Source organism: Ceratotherium simum, chromosome 17 (genome assembly GCF_057802395.1).
Source record: "Ceratotherium simum simum isolate JZ-2026a chromosome 17, ASM5780239v1, whole genome shotgun sequence".
Classification (NCBI taxonomy): domain Eukaryota; kingdom Metazoa; phylum Chordata; class Mammalia; order Perissodactyla; family Rhinocerotidae; genus Ceratotherium; species Ceratotherium simum.
Genome location: NC_141916.1, coordinates 20,357,140 through 20,373,274, shown reverse-complemented (window position 1 = coordinate 20,373,274; position 16,135 = coordinate 20,357,140). Strand labels below are relative to the sequence as shown.

At 36.9% G+C, this 16,135-nt stretch overlaps 1 protein-coding gene across 1 annotated transcript; it reads right to left on the bottom strand.

Annotated features, from left to right (window-relative positions):
- Window positions 1-3,286: 3,286 nt before the first annotated feature.
- LOC101406127 (olfactory receptor 8S1-like) lies at window positions 3,287-4,243 on the bottom strand. The gene has a single exon (XM_004429436.2). The coding sequence runs from the start codon at window positions 4,241-4,243 to the stop codon at window positions 3,287-3,289; it is 957 nt and encodes a 318-aa protein (XP_004429493.2).
- Between the last annotated feature and the right edge of the window lie 11,892 nt (window positions 4,244-16,135).

The following is a 16,135-nucleotide window of genomic DNA, read 5'->3' as shown; positions in this document are numbered from 1 at the left end:
TGAGTTGAGTGTCTGCTCGATGACAGATGACCAGGCCACATCAGGCAACAGAAGGAACAATAGCAATGATGATGACAGCACAAACTCAGAGTCCAGGCCTTTCTTGGTTTTCTGGAATCACAAAGGCCCAGAATTCGTAAGATCCTAGAGATGGATGTAGGAAGTCCAGTTGTGGGTGAAGGTAAATTTTCTTCCACTCATAGGAGTAGACACTTGGGGAAGACTTTGCTTGATTTAGAGAAATAAAGGAATGTGACATTTCTTGCCGCCTTCAATGGTGAACAAAGAATCATTAAAACTACACGAATACTATAATAAATGAATGTGACAATGAATATATGTTTCACTGAGTGAATGAAAGTTACTGAAAGAGGCTGGAGCCATCTCAGTACTGCAGCACCCAGAGTCTCCTGGATAAACATTTCACTAGTTGCTCAGTATTTGAAATTTATGAAACAAATGTGATCTCAAGGCATAACAGATCTGAGCTCCAAACCAGATCCCTAGTTTAGGGCATGTAGTAAGTTACCTTCTGTTCTATAAGACAGTGGTACAAGACACTGCCATCCTTACTATATGAAGTGAAGTTACGTAAAAGGACCTGGAAGATGAAAATTTCTGATCAAAGAATAAGGACTACATGAAAAATCAAAGCTGCTACAGCTACGTAAGCTCCTTCTGTACCAGCATTCAGGAGATTTGACTACCAATGCAGAATTAATGGTACCAAGAAAAGAAAGTGTACGTGTGATTTAAGTTCTAAGTATATTTTAAATCACTGGTTTGCACAACAAAGAAATAATTTCAAAGAAAATAAACACACAAAAATTAAGAGAAAGGGACAGAATAGATGTGAAAAAATGTTTTGAACCAATATAGATGTAATGATCAATGTCTTCTTTATACAAAGAGCTTTATAAAACCTATAAGAAAATCACTAAATCCTTATTAGCTCAATGGATGGAGAATATGTCAAACTATTTACATAAGTAGTACAATTAGGACATAGTAGGTTCAAATTGTAATCGGTAAGAAAATGCAGAAAAAATTCACTTGCTTCACTTGCAAAAGGATGAAAAATAAATCTGCAATGAGATGATTGACTGATTGTCATGGTACTGCAATTTGTATACACAAGTAAAATCTGATTTAGCGACTATGAGCAGGGGGCAAAAGGCTGTTTCGTAGTTTGCTATTTCAGTGTAATTTCTTATCGTTTTCATTGGAAATCACTTTGGCTGAGATGTCTTAATAGTTCTCAGACTCTTTGACGTAGTGATTCTCATTTGGAAGATTTACAAAACACAGAAAAGGCTAAAATGTTTAAAATTATATTATGTATAATAGTGAATTTCTGATGTTTATTTCATTGATCAAAGTAATAAGTGAAGAACTGCGTAAGGTGCATTGTTGGGGACTAAGAAAGCTCTTTAAAGCAACAAGAGAAAAACAAAAGATGTTCCCTAAAGGATCAGAATGACAGCTGGATTCTCAACAGCAACAATGAAAGACTACCAAGGAAAAGTACTTCACAATGTGGAAGGAAAACAAGTGTTCACCTAAAATTATGTATCCATCAAAAAAATATTTTATGAATGGGGAATAAAGATGTTTACAAAAAAAAAACCTGAAAAAGTTTACAATTTAGTGATGTGCTCTAAAAGAACTTCTAATGAATATCCTTGAGAAAGAAGGAAAATAATCTCAAAGAATGTTTAAATTATAAGAAAACATGGTAAACACATAACTGGCTAAATATGGGTAAAACCAAACTAAAACTAATAGGATTATATCATTGTTAATTTTGTCGGATTAAAAAAGGACAAGACAGGTATTTGGTGACAATTGTTTGGAATGGGGGAGAAGTTCAAGACAGATGCATTTTGTTAGCAGTATTTTAGTTTTTAGGCTAAGTGATGGGGTCATGCAGTGTTTACAACACTATTAAAAACAAGAAAACAAATATGTAAACAAAAAGTAAAATATTTATAATGAATGAAAATAAAATAAAATAAAAGATATACATGTGTGGACCAACGAAAATATGTTATAAACGAAGGATTATGGTTATAATCCTGTGACATGAGGTCCTAAATGGGAGAAAAAAAGAAAAGGGAAGGAAGAAACCATCAAATGAATGAAGGAAGAAAGGAAGAAAGGAAAGAAGGCAGAAACTCTGACTTTAGATTGTTTCTGGAACAATTGCATGATTAATAAATTATGTCAATATCAGAAACATTTAAAAGTAGGGGAGTTACTAAATATATAAGACTCTATGTACTTAGTGGAATATAATAGAACTTGCAAATTATGTTTTGAAACATGGAAAAGTATTTATTCATAATAAGTTAAAATGCCGGATACAATATTGCATATAAATATAGTTATAATTATGTATAAAAATGCAAACCAAACATCTTTCCACAACAAAATTTGGAGAAAAATGGAACTAAATGTTAGCAATTTTCATTGCGAGATAGAATCCTTTTTTTGTATTTTTCAAAATCTCTAAGTTGAAAACTTTTGTCAATCAGGCAAAAGATGTGTGTTACTTTACACTGTACAGAAATCAACAATGTTTTAAAATTTTTTTCCAGAACAAGATCTATCAGACTTATCCCTCGGAGCCACCAGTATAACTAGAAGGGGTAACAAGCAGGGCTGCTATACTCCCCTAGAAAGAATGGAATTCTCTACCATTTGCCACATACCAGATAACGCTTTTTTCACAGAGCTTGTGGAAGACTTCTGTCAGCCTGGACTTCAGCCAAAGCTGACTTCCTTTCTCTGACATCTTCAGCTGCATTTGCTTTCTCTCTAAGGCGCCCTTCAGCCAGAACTCATCTTTAACCCACCTTCCACTCACACCTCCGTGAGTCTCAAGCCTACGTCTTTCTTCCTTCAGAGATGCTGGCTTTTTACTTTGTAGCAAAGTTTTCCCCCTAATTTCACACTCACAGGAACCATGCAAGAATTCAGAACATAGACAATTTTCCCAATGCTAAGTATTTTGTTAATGTTTCACAAACAAAAGGAATAATATATCTCTATGTCTGTAACCATATTACCCGGATTGAAATAGCTATTTGATGCATTTCTTTCTGCCTCTGAGAAAGATAAAACATGAACCAAAGCAAACAAATACTTTGCTCCTATTTTTTTGTGTGTATTTCCAAGAAAGGAGGCTTTTCAAGATAGTTTGTCATGTTCAACATTATGAGCAAACAAAAATTTTCCCTAATGTCTATTATTCAGGTATCTTGCTCTAATCCGCCCTGTTTCCCAATCATCCTGTCCCTGTTCTTTGTGAACTAAGATATTGTAAACTTTTCTGCAACATATTTTTTAGAGCTGCTTTTACTTCCTTGTTCTTCAGGCTGTAGACAAGAAGATTCACTAGGGGAGTGACCACACTGTACTGCATGGAAAAAACCAACTCCCACGGGGAACCTGAGGTTGGCATGAGATAGCGAAGAAAACCTGAGCCATAAAATAAGGTCACTGCAGTGAGGTGGGAGGAGCAGGTGGAGAAGGCCTTGCTTCTGCCTGAGGTGGAGCTGATGCTCAGGATGGTGGAGACAATGTGGGCATAAGAGAAGAAGACCAGGAGGAATGTCCCAAAGGCATGCAGGAGTGCAGAGCAGAGCAGGACAGCAAAGTTATTGGAGCTGTTGGAACAGGATAGAGGGAATAGAGAAGGTATCTCACAAATGAAGTTGGAGATGACTTGAGTCTCACAGAAGTCCAAATTGCAAGCTAGGAGGGTGTTGAGGAAAGCATCCAAAAAGGCCAGGCCCCAAGATCCCAGTACCAGTCCCACACACAGCTCATTGCTCATCATCTGACCATAGAGTAGAGGGTAGCAGATGGCGGCATAGCGGTCATAGGCCATCACTGCCAGGAGGCAGAGCTCTGTTCCCCCAGAGTCAAGCACAAAGAAGGCCTGGGTCAAACAGTCCTCCACTGAGACGGTTTTCTTCTCAGACAAGATGTTCTCTAGCATCTTGGGCTCAGTGACTGAAGAGTAACAGAGATCCAGGAAGGAGAGGTGACCCAGGAAGAAGTACATGGGGGTGTGAAGGTGAGAATTGGCCCTGATAACCAGGATCATCAACAGATTCCCTGACAGAGTGAGGAGGTAAATTGTCAGGAAAAGCACAAAGAGTAGGGCCTGGGTGTGATGATCAGTAGGCAGCCCAAGGAGGAGGAACTCAACGATGGTGCTGTGGTTTCCCAAGGCCATTTAAAGCTGATAATGCTTTGGGAAAAAAACAGAAAGAACAATAAAGCATCAACTACCTCCTCTGGCAACCCAGATATTCCACCCATTCTGTGTACACTTCCTTTCTTTCTTCAGCTTCCCATTATTGCAATAGTTGTCTCGCAACTCTCGTGGAGTCCCCTGAAGCACGCCCTTCCCCTCATTCATTTCCTGCTGCACATGTCCTGAACCTTCTGAGCTCTTTTGATTTTATGCTCTTCTCTTATAAATAGCTCTGGAGAAATTCACATAATTTTTCAGATCCAAACCTTGAATAATTTTCTGTCTCTTGAAACTGAGTCCTTGATTTTATTCTGTAACATTCTGGTCAAGAGCTCACTTTCTGCAGATGATCTAATCTTTCTTATTCTTCTCAGTTTCAGTCTTTCACCTTCCATTTAAAACTCTGTAATAGTTCCTTATGACTTAAGTATATTCTATTTGTGTTACCTTTCTACTTTTTATTATTACCTTTCATATATTTGGAACATTTAAACTTAGAAACAACTTTGAAAGCTGTGTGTGTCTGTGTGCTGGGGAAGTGAGATAAGAAGGAAGTTGCTAAACCTATTTTTTTGTGTGTGAGGAAGATTGGCTCTGAACTAACAACTGTTGCCAATCTTTCTCTTTTTGTTTGAGGAATATTGTCACTGAGCTAACACTGTGCCAATCTTCCTCTGTTTTGTATGTGGGATACAGTCACAGCATGTCTTTTGATGACTGATGTATAGGTCCGCACCTGGGATGTGAACCCTCGAACCCTGGGCCACCGAAGCAGAGCACACAAACTTAACCACTATGCCAAAGGGCCAGCTCCCCTACTTTTTAAAGTTAAAAAATAAAGCTGAAAAAATAATAAAGGTAAAATGAAATTGAATTGCTCATCAAAAGAAACCATTAAAAAAAAGAAAAGGCAAGTTAGAGCCTGGGAGAAAATATTGAACAAAGTACACATATATGTAAAAAATATCGATGAATCAATAATAAATATGTCACTGACAATAAACATTTCAATAATAAAAATGACAAACAATCCAATACAAAAATGGGCAAAAAAATAGAACAAGGTCTTCACAAAGGAAAGTATCAGAATGGCCAGTAGGCTTATTAAAAGATGTTTGACATCATTAATCATCAGGAAATGCAAAATAAAACCACAACAAGCTACCACTAAATACTCACCAGAATGGCTAAAATTTCCAAGTGTTGGTGAAAAGAGTGGAAGAATTGGAACTTTTCTTACAGGAATGTAAGCTTCTATAGTCACTTTGGAAAGTTGGACAGTTTCTTACAACTACTAAGAGTAGACATATACCTACTCTATGACCCAGCAATTCCAGTCTTGGAAAAATCAATGCATCAGTTGACAAAAAGACTTGTACAAAAATGTTCATAGTGCCTTTTTCCCTAATTGTCATAAGCTGGAAAAAAAAGAAACCCAAATGAAGATCAAGGACAATGGATAAACGATGGATAAAGAAGAAGCAGTGGAATATTCTTACAATGGGATTTTATTTAGCAAGAAATAAATGAACTATTGATACACACAACAACATCAGTGAATAATAAAAACTATTATGCATGTACATTCCTTAAAATGCAAAAATTTTAAATGTGTACATTTTGAAAAATTTTAAAATTTTAAAAATGTATGCACCATTGTAACCATCATACTGATGACGATACGGAACATTTCCATCAAGCCAGAAAGATCTCTTCATGTTCCTTTTCAGTCATCTTCCCTGATGAAACCACTATTATGATTTTCATCACCATACATTTTTTTATTCTGAAAATCTGTAAATATAGAATCATATAACTGTGAAATATAATGACATCTATCATTTCTTTAGTGCCATTTATGTTATAGGTATTGTTAAATATTTAACTTTCCCCCTATTTATTTATCACAACAAAAACTAGGAGGATTGCATTGCCGTGATTTTTACAAATGAGGAAACTGAAGCTAAAAAATGTTGTGGAAACTTGCTGGTACTGGCAGAGGAAATGAGGGGATAAGCCTTCATCCATACATAACTACAATATCTGTGATTTCTTTTATGTCTGGGTTACCTGATTCCCATTTTCTTAAGCATATCTGCTTCTGTCCACTCTGTGCCCTATTTCAGTAATGTATTCTCTGAACTTTTTTTGTGTTTTCACTTGCATATCTATCTTACTTTGGCATTTAGTAATAGGTGTTTTTCTTTTCCTTTCCTTTTCAGATAAACTGCATGTTCCTTGAGGATGGGGATTAAACTCTATACGCTTTGAATACTCTGAACACACATTGCAGTGTGAGGCACATGATGAGTCCTTAATCAAGATTTGTTAAATGTAGAAAGAATAGGAAGGATAAATAAAATCAGACAGACAATGTAGGGCCTCTCCTTGAGGAATATCCCCAACTTGAATTCCAGTTTCAAAAGCAAAACAACCAGGAAGGAGAACAGGAAAGGAAAATAAATGCAGAGGAGTACAGAGCTCATCTTCTAGCTGTAAAGAGCAGGAAGAAGACTTACCTGATAACTAACCAGTGCCTACAGAACCCCGATCCACAGAAAGCAGATCACACATACTAGCTCATTTTTGTCCATATCAGGAAGGTTGATTAAAACCACAACATTCAATCATCTATCTATTCACTCATTCATCCTTATGTCCACTAATTAATTATCCATCTAATTTTACATTTATGCACTCCATCATCCAACCTATTTGTCCACTCAGTAATGTATTCATCTATCCACTCATACTTTCATTCATTCACTCAGTAATCAACAAATATGTATAGATTACATTGTGTAGGGTGCTGTGCTTAAAATAGATTGATTGACAGCCTGCATAAACCTCTGATGAAGTATTGATTGAATGCACTTATTTGTCTTAGATTTCAAATAATACTCTCCCAATATCCAGGGCTAAATTCCCTTGCTAGCCTTTTTTGTCCTACCAAACTTGAAATCTGACCCACCACTATACACTTAAACTCTGCCCCTTCAAGAGCCCTCTTGTCTGCCCACCAAAGCTCTGAATCAGCTGTGAATCCTTTGGCTTTCACCCGATATGAAACAGTGTGATGTTGGTATTGCCCATAGGACTCAAAATAACAAGTTCTATTTCTGCTGTGACAGCCCATGAATTAGTCCTTCCCCTTCCTGGCTTTCTTCAGTCATGCTAAATATACAGTATTTAGGCATGTTCCCATAATCCATGCCTTTCTCAGATGTCAGATCCAGGTTACCTCTCAACTTTGTCCAGTGGGTCATGTGCGGTCTAGGGTGGTGGCCCAAGTTAATTCAGACTCTGCAATGAAGAAGAAACATCAAATGGAAAAGTCCATTTTAAGGTCTTTTCCTCATCTCTGGGCTTGTAAAATCGTGCAATATTCATTTGAAATAAACATTCTCTCTGACTTCTACATTAGCAAATTAGAGCTATTCAATTCAATCGAAAAATTTCTAAGCGGTTTCATTTTGATGCCTAACTTTGAGCTGATTGTTACCCCAATTCTACCACATTTACACTCAGCATACATCCCACGTAAACCACTAGCAAAGTAGGTAAGAGCTCATATTGTGGGATTCCAGACTTTCTCACCCCAATCCCCAACACAGATCCTCCAGTGACTAAGTAACAATAAGGCTTATTTTAACCGTATAGTGAAAGATAAACACAAATTCTAAAGTCTGCTCACTTACCTTTGAAGAGGGAACACAGTGGATTCAATTCATACTGACCTCTGAATGACTATTTTGAAAATCAGAAAAGGGGAAGAGGGACAGGTTTCTTTTCTTACAGAAGTAGAGTGGTAGGTCCAAAATGGGAGCCCACGGGTTTCCTCTTAATATAATGCTTATTTTGCCAATTTGCCAGGAATAGCTCTGCTTGAGCACTTCTATGACAGTCACTTACTGGTATCTTGTCTAAGTTTTTTCAGATTCGATCTCAAAAAGAAGTAGAGCAGAAGGTTGATTTTGAGTCATTTTAAGAAAAATATTTAATTCATCTCAAGAAAAGAAATCAGATGATCTATGGCTGGAATTTCACTACTGGGACTTTACATTTCTTAAAATAATTTGTGTCTAAATTTAAAATTCAATCAGCTCTTGGATATATAGCACATTATTTTATTTATAAATTATTGAATCCTGCAGTTCTAATAATCTTATTCCATTATTTTCAAAGATATAGGTAGCTGAGGACTACTCTGTGTCTAACACTTTATCTTCCCGGTGTAATTACACAGAAAATGTTAGTAATTTGAAGGAATATCTGGGAAGATGGAGAATGAGGATAGGAGGAAAGACGGGATGTCTCGTGCTGGAAGGCAGAACCTGTCTGCTCCTCGTATCCTGGGAGGCCCCGGAATGGGGAGAAATAATGTGCATGAAAGTTAGACTTCACCTACCTCAGTATTTTTTCCTGAAATTCTTTTGTCCTTTCCTCCTTCTTACCACCTACATGCTTTACCACCTACATGATTGACAGCTAGAATTGATAGGGAGGTAAATAAGAGCAAAAAAATTAACTCTCTTCTCTAGCATATGTGATTAGACTTTTAGAAGAAGAGGGTGATTCTAGGCCCCCAGGAACTCCCTGTCTACTCTGATGTGTTTCTCCCACACCTTTCCACAATAGGAACGTCTCAGCTGGTTGTTTTGGTTTCCCTTAAACCTGAAATTTCCAGATTAAGGCAAATTTGTTGCAAGAATGCAAGAAATCAACAAAATCAACTTCAGCAATACTCTGGAAGCACAGAGAGGCATTCTTGAGTAGATGTAAGAGTAGCTGATGAAAAAACCCTTGGTGGAAAGAAATCCTTAAAGCCCTGATGTAATTGGTTCTTGGAGTCCAGAGCTCAGCTCCAGCACAGGGAAATCATGATGAGAGGGTGCAGAGGAGAAGAGTGGCCTCAGAGAGCAAGGAGTGGAAGGCAAGAGGAGAAGAGAAACATAACCTTGAAGTCTCCAGCTGGGGTGAGAGGAGGGTGAAGACCATTATAGAAACCATGGAAGACATACCCAGCTCCTGACACTTCCTGGCCCAGAAGACAACATTTGGGTCTGGTCTTTCCACAGGATAAGGAGTCGTCTGTAGTCAGGCGTTCTTTTTGCCACAAGAACCAATACTTCTAAAGCCCAATCATTGAACCAGGAGACAATTTTTTTTCTTAATTGAAAGTCTCAATTATAGAAGGAAAATAGACTGTCTCTGATGAAGGAGCTTCAAATAAATTACGTGGTTAGGTCTGTCTTAATAACTTACCACAGCGGAAAACACTCAGATTCTTCAGAGAAACTTCTCTCAAATGATCCAGATGAAATCACATGAGCATCTGTTCCTTAGCTGCCTTTGTGATTCTAAATACTGGGCTAAAGTATCAGTGAAACAAGCAATTTCCAGATATAATCCATCAGAAGGGCCATCAGTAAATTGGCCAGCTGAGTTTGGTGGCTCAGGAGACAAACGGGCCCATTTCCTGAATTCCCTGAAGTCACCACCAAATGCCAAACTTTAATTAACTAGAAGAGTTGAGATTTGTAAGAACCTTAGAGCATTCTCTTAGTGCTCAGAACTTTTGGGTCAAAGCAAGGACCTTGACTCTTAGGTGGAGGTCTACTGGACCTTGAAAGGTGGAAGGCTGGGTAGCAGTTTCCTGTGGACCTGTAAGGAGCTGGATACTTCATTTAGGAGATCACAGGGATGCCATGCATGGTCCCACAGCTTACTTCTAAATTATTTTTCTCCATCTATATGAGTTTGGGAATATAAACACCTGGGTTACAAAGTGTGATGATCAAAGGAGTCAATCAACAGACAAGATAGTTTTATAAACTAGCATAAGATTCTCACTGCTCCATATCCTCAACAACACTTAGCAGTTTCTGCCTTAAATTTTTGTCTATATGTGAATACATGTATGGTTTTTAATTATAATTTTAATTGGATTTTCCTGATTACTAAAGGTTGAGACGTTTTTATAGTTTTTTAACATTTTGTTTTATCATGGTAAGAACACTTGACATGAGATTTGCCCGCTTAACACTTTGTAAGTATATAAATACATTATTATTGACCATATGTACAATGCTGTACAGCAGATCTCTAGAGCTTATTCTTTTTGCTTAACTGAAACTTTATGCCTCTTGATTAGTAACTACCCATTCCCCTCTCCCTCCAGCCTCTAGAAACCACCATGCCACTCTTTGATCTATGTATTTGACTATTTTAGATAACATATAAGTTGAATCATGCAGCATTTGTCTTTCTGTGACTGGCTTATTTCACATAGCATAATGTCCTCAGGGTTCATCCACATTGTTGCATATTATAGAATTTCCTTCTTTTTTAGTGCTGCATAGTATTCTATCATATGTATATATCACATTTTCTTTATCCATTCATCCACAGATAAACGTTTAGGTTATTTCCATATCTTGGATGTTGTAAAGAGTGCTGCAATTAATACAGGACACTTAATATTCTTTAAGATCCTGATATCAATGCTTTTTGATAAATACGCAAAAGTGGGCATGTTGGATAGTATTGTAATTCTAGTTTTACTCTTTTGAGGACCCTCCAGACTGTTTTCCATAGTGGTTGTGCCATTTTGCATTCCCACCAATAGATTGCAGGGGTTCAAATTTCTCCACATCCTCACCAACACTTGCTTTGTTTGTTTGGTAATAGCCATTCATGATGATGGCTATATCATATGATGGTTTTGGTATGCGTTTCTCTGATGATGATTGATCACCTGTTGGCCATTTGTGTATGAAGCATATGTTAGGCCACAAAACAAATCTCAATAATTTTAAGAAAATATGAAGCATCTTCTCTTACCGCAGAGGGATGAAGCTATAAATCAGTAACAGAGGAAACGAAAATTAACAAATATATGGAAATTAAACTACATACTCATAAACAATCAATGGGTCAAAGAAGAAACACCAGGGAAATTAGAAAATACTTTGAGAAGAATGAAGATAGAAACACAACATACCAAACTCAGGGAATGCAGTAAAAGCAGTGCTCAGAGGGTATTTTATAGCTATAAACACCTATGTGGAAGGAAAAAAAAGATCTCAAGTGAAAAATCCTAATTTTTCCCCTTAAGCAACTAGAAATTAAAAGAGCAAACTAAGCCCAAAATTACAAGAAGGAAGGAAATAATAAGTATTACAGAGAAGCTAAATGAAAGAAAAAATAGAAAAACAATAGGAAGAATCAAAGAGAACAAAAGTTGTCTCTTTGAAAAGATTAACAAAATTGACAAGTCTTGTGCTACAATGAGCTAGAAAAAAAAGACACAGCAAAATCAGATATGAAAGTGGAGACATGTCTATTATACCACTGAAATTTTAAAAATTGTAAGAGAATACTATGAATAACTGAATTCTAACAAATTAGAGAGCTTATACAAAATGAAGAATTGCCTGGAAGCACACAAACTACCAAAACTCACTCAAAAAGAAATAAAAAATTTGAACAAACCTATAACAAGCAAAGAGATTATATCAGTATTCAAAACTCCCAACTAAAAAAATCCCAAGAGCAGATGGCTTCACTGGTGAATTCTACGAAAAGTTTAAAGAACAGTTAACACCAATAGTTCTCAAAACCCTCAAAAAGATGAAAGAGGAGAGAATACTTTCTAACTCATTCTATGAGGCCAGCATCACCCTGATACAAAAGCCAGACAAAGACATCACAAGAAAGGAAACTTACAGAACGATATCCCTTATAAATATGTGGAAAAATTCTCAATAAAATACCAGCAAATATGCCCAATCCAGCAGCTCATTAAAAGAACTATACGACATGACCAAGCTAGTTATATCCCAGGAAGGCAAGTTTTGTTCAAATACAAAAATCAATCAATGCAATTCAACACATCCTAGAATGACGCGGTCGGGGGAGATATTCTCAATTGATGCAGTAAAAGCATTGGACAAAATTCAACGCCCTTTCATAAGTAAAAAAAAAAAAAAACCCCGAACGTTCAACAATCTAGGAATAAACGATAACTACTCAACATAATAAAGTCCATATATGAAAAGCCCACAGCTAATATCATATTCAATGTTGAAAGACTGAATTTTTTCCTCTAAGATCAGGAACAATAAAAGGATGCCCACTTTTATTCAACACTGTACTAGAACTAAATATATAAATAAATAAAATATATAAATAAATAAAATATATAAATAAATAAAAATAAAATATATAAAATAAATAAATAAATATTTTTGACTTTTGAATAAGTTTTCCTCTATTAAGTGACAAAATTCAGCGACTCAAGTCTTTTATGTGTATTAATAAACATATCTCATCATATAAAACATGTTATGGTATTCTCTCTATTGCAACAGAGGTAAACGGTGTTATCTCTGTTTTTGGAATAACCTTTAAAACAAAAATTTCATACTGCCTGAGTAGATGCTCGTTTTGACTAAATAATTCACTTCCAAAGATGAGGTGCTCCCCTAACTAGGTTTATTAACCCAAAGCAGGAACCTGTGATTGTCCTGGTCTCTACACTGTTCTTTGCAACACTGTTGTGTGGGATGAGGGCTCACAAATGTGTCAGATGCAAATGGAATAGAATCAAAAATAACTGTTTCTGACTTTTAAACTCATTTTATCAACAGAATGTTCAGACCAAAAGTGTTTAAAGACACAGTTCATGTGAATATCAGAAATAAAGCTGCCTGGTGAACTATATCTCACTATCCACCTCCCTAGGTAATTTCCAAATGGAGACTCCTTCTTAAGTGAATGACAGGAAAATACTACCCATCCTGCCTACTGCAAAGTTCACCAGACCCTAGGGTTTCGAGTTAGAGCTTCAACCCTAAAGTTGCAAAGCCTATGTCTGTGAGAATGCCCTAGGACTAGTAGAAACCTCAATTCTTCCAGTTAATGAGGTTCAAGTTTGGCTTCAGACTGTGACTTCAGGGAATATCACTCTCTAGAGCTTCTGAGCTCCATCAGCCAAATAATCGGCTTCCTTTCTGCTAGATTATACGTGAACCTCACCTGCTTCACTGATATTCTTTGGCACCTAAGTGAAGAGAAGCATCTGTGATCGGGTCTGGGCTTTATGGGTCTTTACCTATGTGAGGTTCTTATCTTCAGCTGCTCTTGGAATCTACTAAATAAATCCTCTTTATGCTAAGAAGTGTTGAGTGCACACTGACTGTAAAATCTGTATGGATCTGGGAAGCTGGGACCAAGAGCTAAGAAGTCCCCAGTCTGGGCGGAGTGGGTAAAATCACATCAGTTAGTGATATTTAGTGACCTAGAGTCCTCCTCCTCTTCCAGACCCTAAATGCACAAGCTAAAAATAGTTTATTTTTCTGCTATTATTAACCATGCCATCAACTCTGGCCAACAAAATCATTGGTGGTAAAAGAGAAGGGGGAAGAGCACATTTCAGGCAAGTTTCTAAGGAAAATATTGAGTTGTATGGAATTTGTTTTCATGCACACAGACAGCATGTATTGTGGTCTATATCTGCACATCAGATATTCTTGGGGCACCCAGGATCTTTATCTTCTTGTGACTGACTTAATTTCCCCATAATAGTTACCAAGACCATTTCTGCCTTGTAGCATTAGACTTATCTTTCAGTAATCTACCTATCCAGTCATTTATGCAATTAACTAACATTTTCTGTGTGATTACAGATAGATAGAATAGATGAATTGTGAGATATTTCTTTGTGGCGTGTCCTCAGTTACCTACCTCAATGGAAATTATATAAGATCATTGGATCTAAAGGAGTTAATAATTTATAAAAGGATTAAATGTGCTTTGTCTTCAGAATTAATTGAATTTTAAATTTTGGCATATATTAATTTAAGTGGAAGGAATTCACAGTAGTATAAATTTAGATATAAATGATAGGATGAAAGGTGATAATTATTTGGGATTATTAAAAAAATGATCCAGAAAATGCCATCTCTTGCTCTACTTGTCTTTAAGATTGTATCTCACAGACATATAGAAGATACCAAAAAGTGACCTGTTTGACAAGTGCTCAAACACAGCTACTCAAGTTAATGGGTAAATTATACACCTTAATAAGAGGATCTCACTAGGCTCCACTTTCTTTTTTTTTTTTTTTTTAGATTTTATTTATTCAGTTTTTTCCCCCCAAAGCCCCAGTAGATAGTTGTATGTCATAGGTTCACATCCTTCTAGTTGCTGTACGTGGGACTCGGCCTCACGTTGGACGGAGAAGTGGTGCCTCGGGGCGCTCCCGGGATCCGAACCCGGGCCGCCAGCATCAGAGCGCGCACACTTAACCGCTAAGCCACGGAGCCGGCCCTCCACTTTCTTTTTATCTATTTTTCTCTGTGTAAGCACCAAATTTCCCTTCTCCTTTCCTTTTTCTGAGATCAGAAATAGGCATTTGACTTCAACGTATCTTGAAGCAGCAGTATTTCCTCTTGCAAAATGAATGAGTAGAAAATGGAATTAGTGCATGCCTTTTATTGCAAGGTTGAAATGAAGCCCTCTCTCCACTTGTCTCCAGTCAGAGCATCTGCCCTGGGGGACCAGGGTTTTCTAATTTTCATTATGCTCATTATATGCAAAGAGATGCGTACAATATTTAGCTGCCTCCAGGTATTGAGATGTATAAAGTCTGACACATTTTGATGTATAAAACTAATCAAAAATTTATAATAAGTTTTATTGTTATTGGCAAATATCATACTGATAGACATGAAAAGAAAGAGGGAAATACTAGGTAAATATTTGAAACAGAATAAAAAGAGAAAATGTATGAGATTTATACACATATACCCGCAACCTGGGCTTCCACCTGCCTTGCCGATTGGTTGCGTGGGCTTTTAGCATGGGAAAGAGGTTTTAAAATTTTTGATCTCTAACTAACAGCCTCTTTGACATCCTTTGCGTATGCTGGAGTTTACTCAGGCTGAGTGCTCAGGGACAAAAACGGGATAATATCCAGGGCTATACTGAAAGTTAAATAAGGAGAAATTGGAGCAAATATCTAGCCAAAAACACACAGTAAATTCCAAATGAAGAAAAAATTCTTTTCTAGAAGAATACAAAGATGCTGTTTATTTCAACAGGATTTTACAAATTTACATGTAAGAAAAAAATACCTTCTTCATCTGGTCATTCTTCTCTGCAGAATGTGAAGTAATTTGAGCCGCCACTCTGGGCTGCACATTACACAAGACAAAACTGAGAGGTAACTTGAATTGGGTTCTGATAAGAATTTGGAATATGGAAACTTGGTTAAATACTTAAAAGGGAAAGAGGGGAAACCGTGGAAGAGGAGAAACCGAGGTATGAATGGGCCCAGCAGGAATAGAATTTGTTATGGTGAATGCTGTTGGCATGACCAATGTCAGACTGTCTTATCAGGTAAACTCTGGGGGAATTGGGGTAGATTAAGAGTTCATTTGGACAGGTCAGGATTACTGTAAGGAGTTGCCAAATAGGGCAAGAGAGCTCATGGAGGAGTAGGGTCTGAGTGCACAGGGATGGTCAGGTTTCAAGCTGGGTTTAAAAAAATTTAACTGGCAAAGGAATTCAGCCCTTAAAGCCCTTAAGCTTAAAACCTTAAGCCCAGTGCTTAATGAAGTTAAATTTCAAGTTACTTTATTTAGCATGAAATGTAAAACCACCAATAATCTGCCTCTAGAGTCTCATATGTAATTGACTTCAGTTTCGAATCACTAAATTCATGATTCTTTTTCCCACAAGAATCACGCTATTTTCAAATATTTGAGCTCTATTCAAATTGCCCACTTGACCACTCATCTTCAAGCATGCTGGATAAGAAGTGTCTTCTGTCTACATCAATATTGCCTTTTGCATACTGCCATTTCA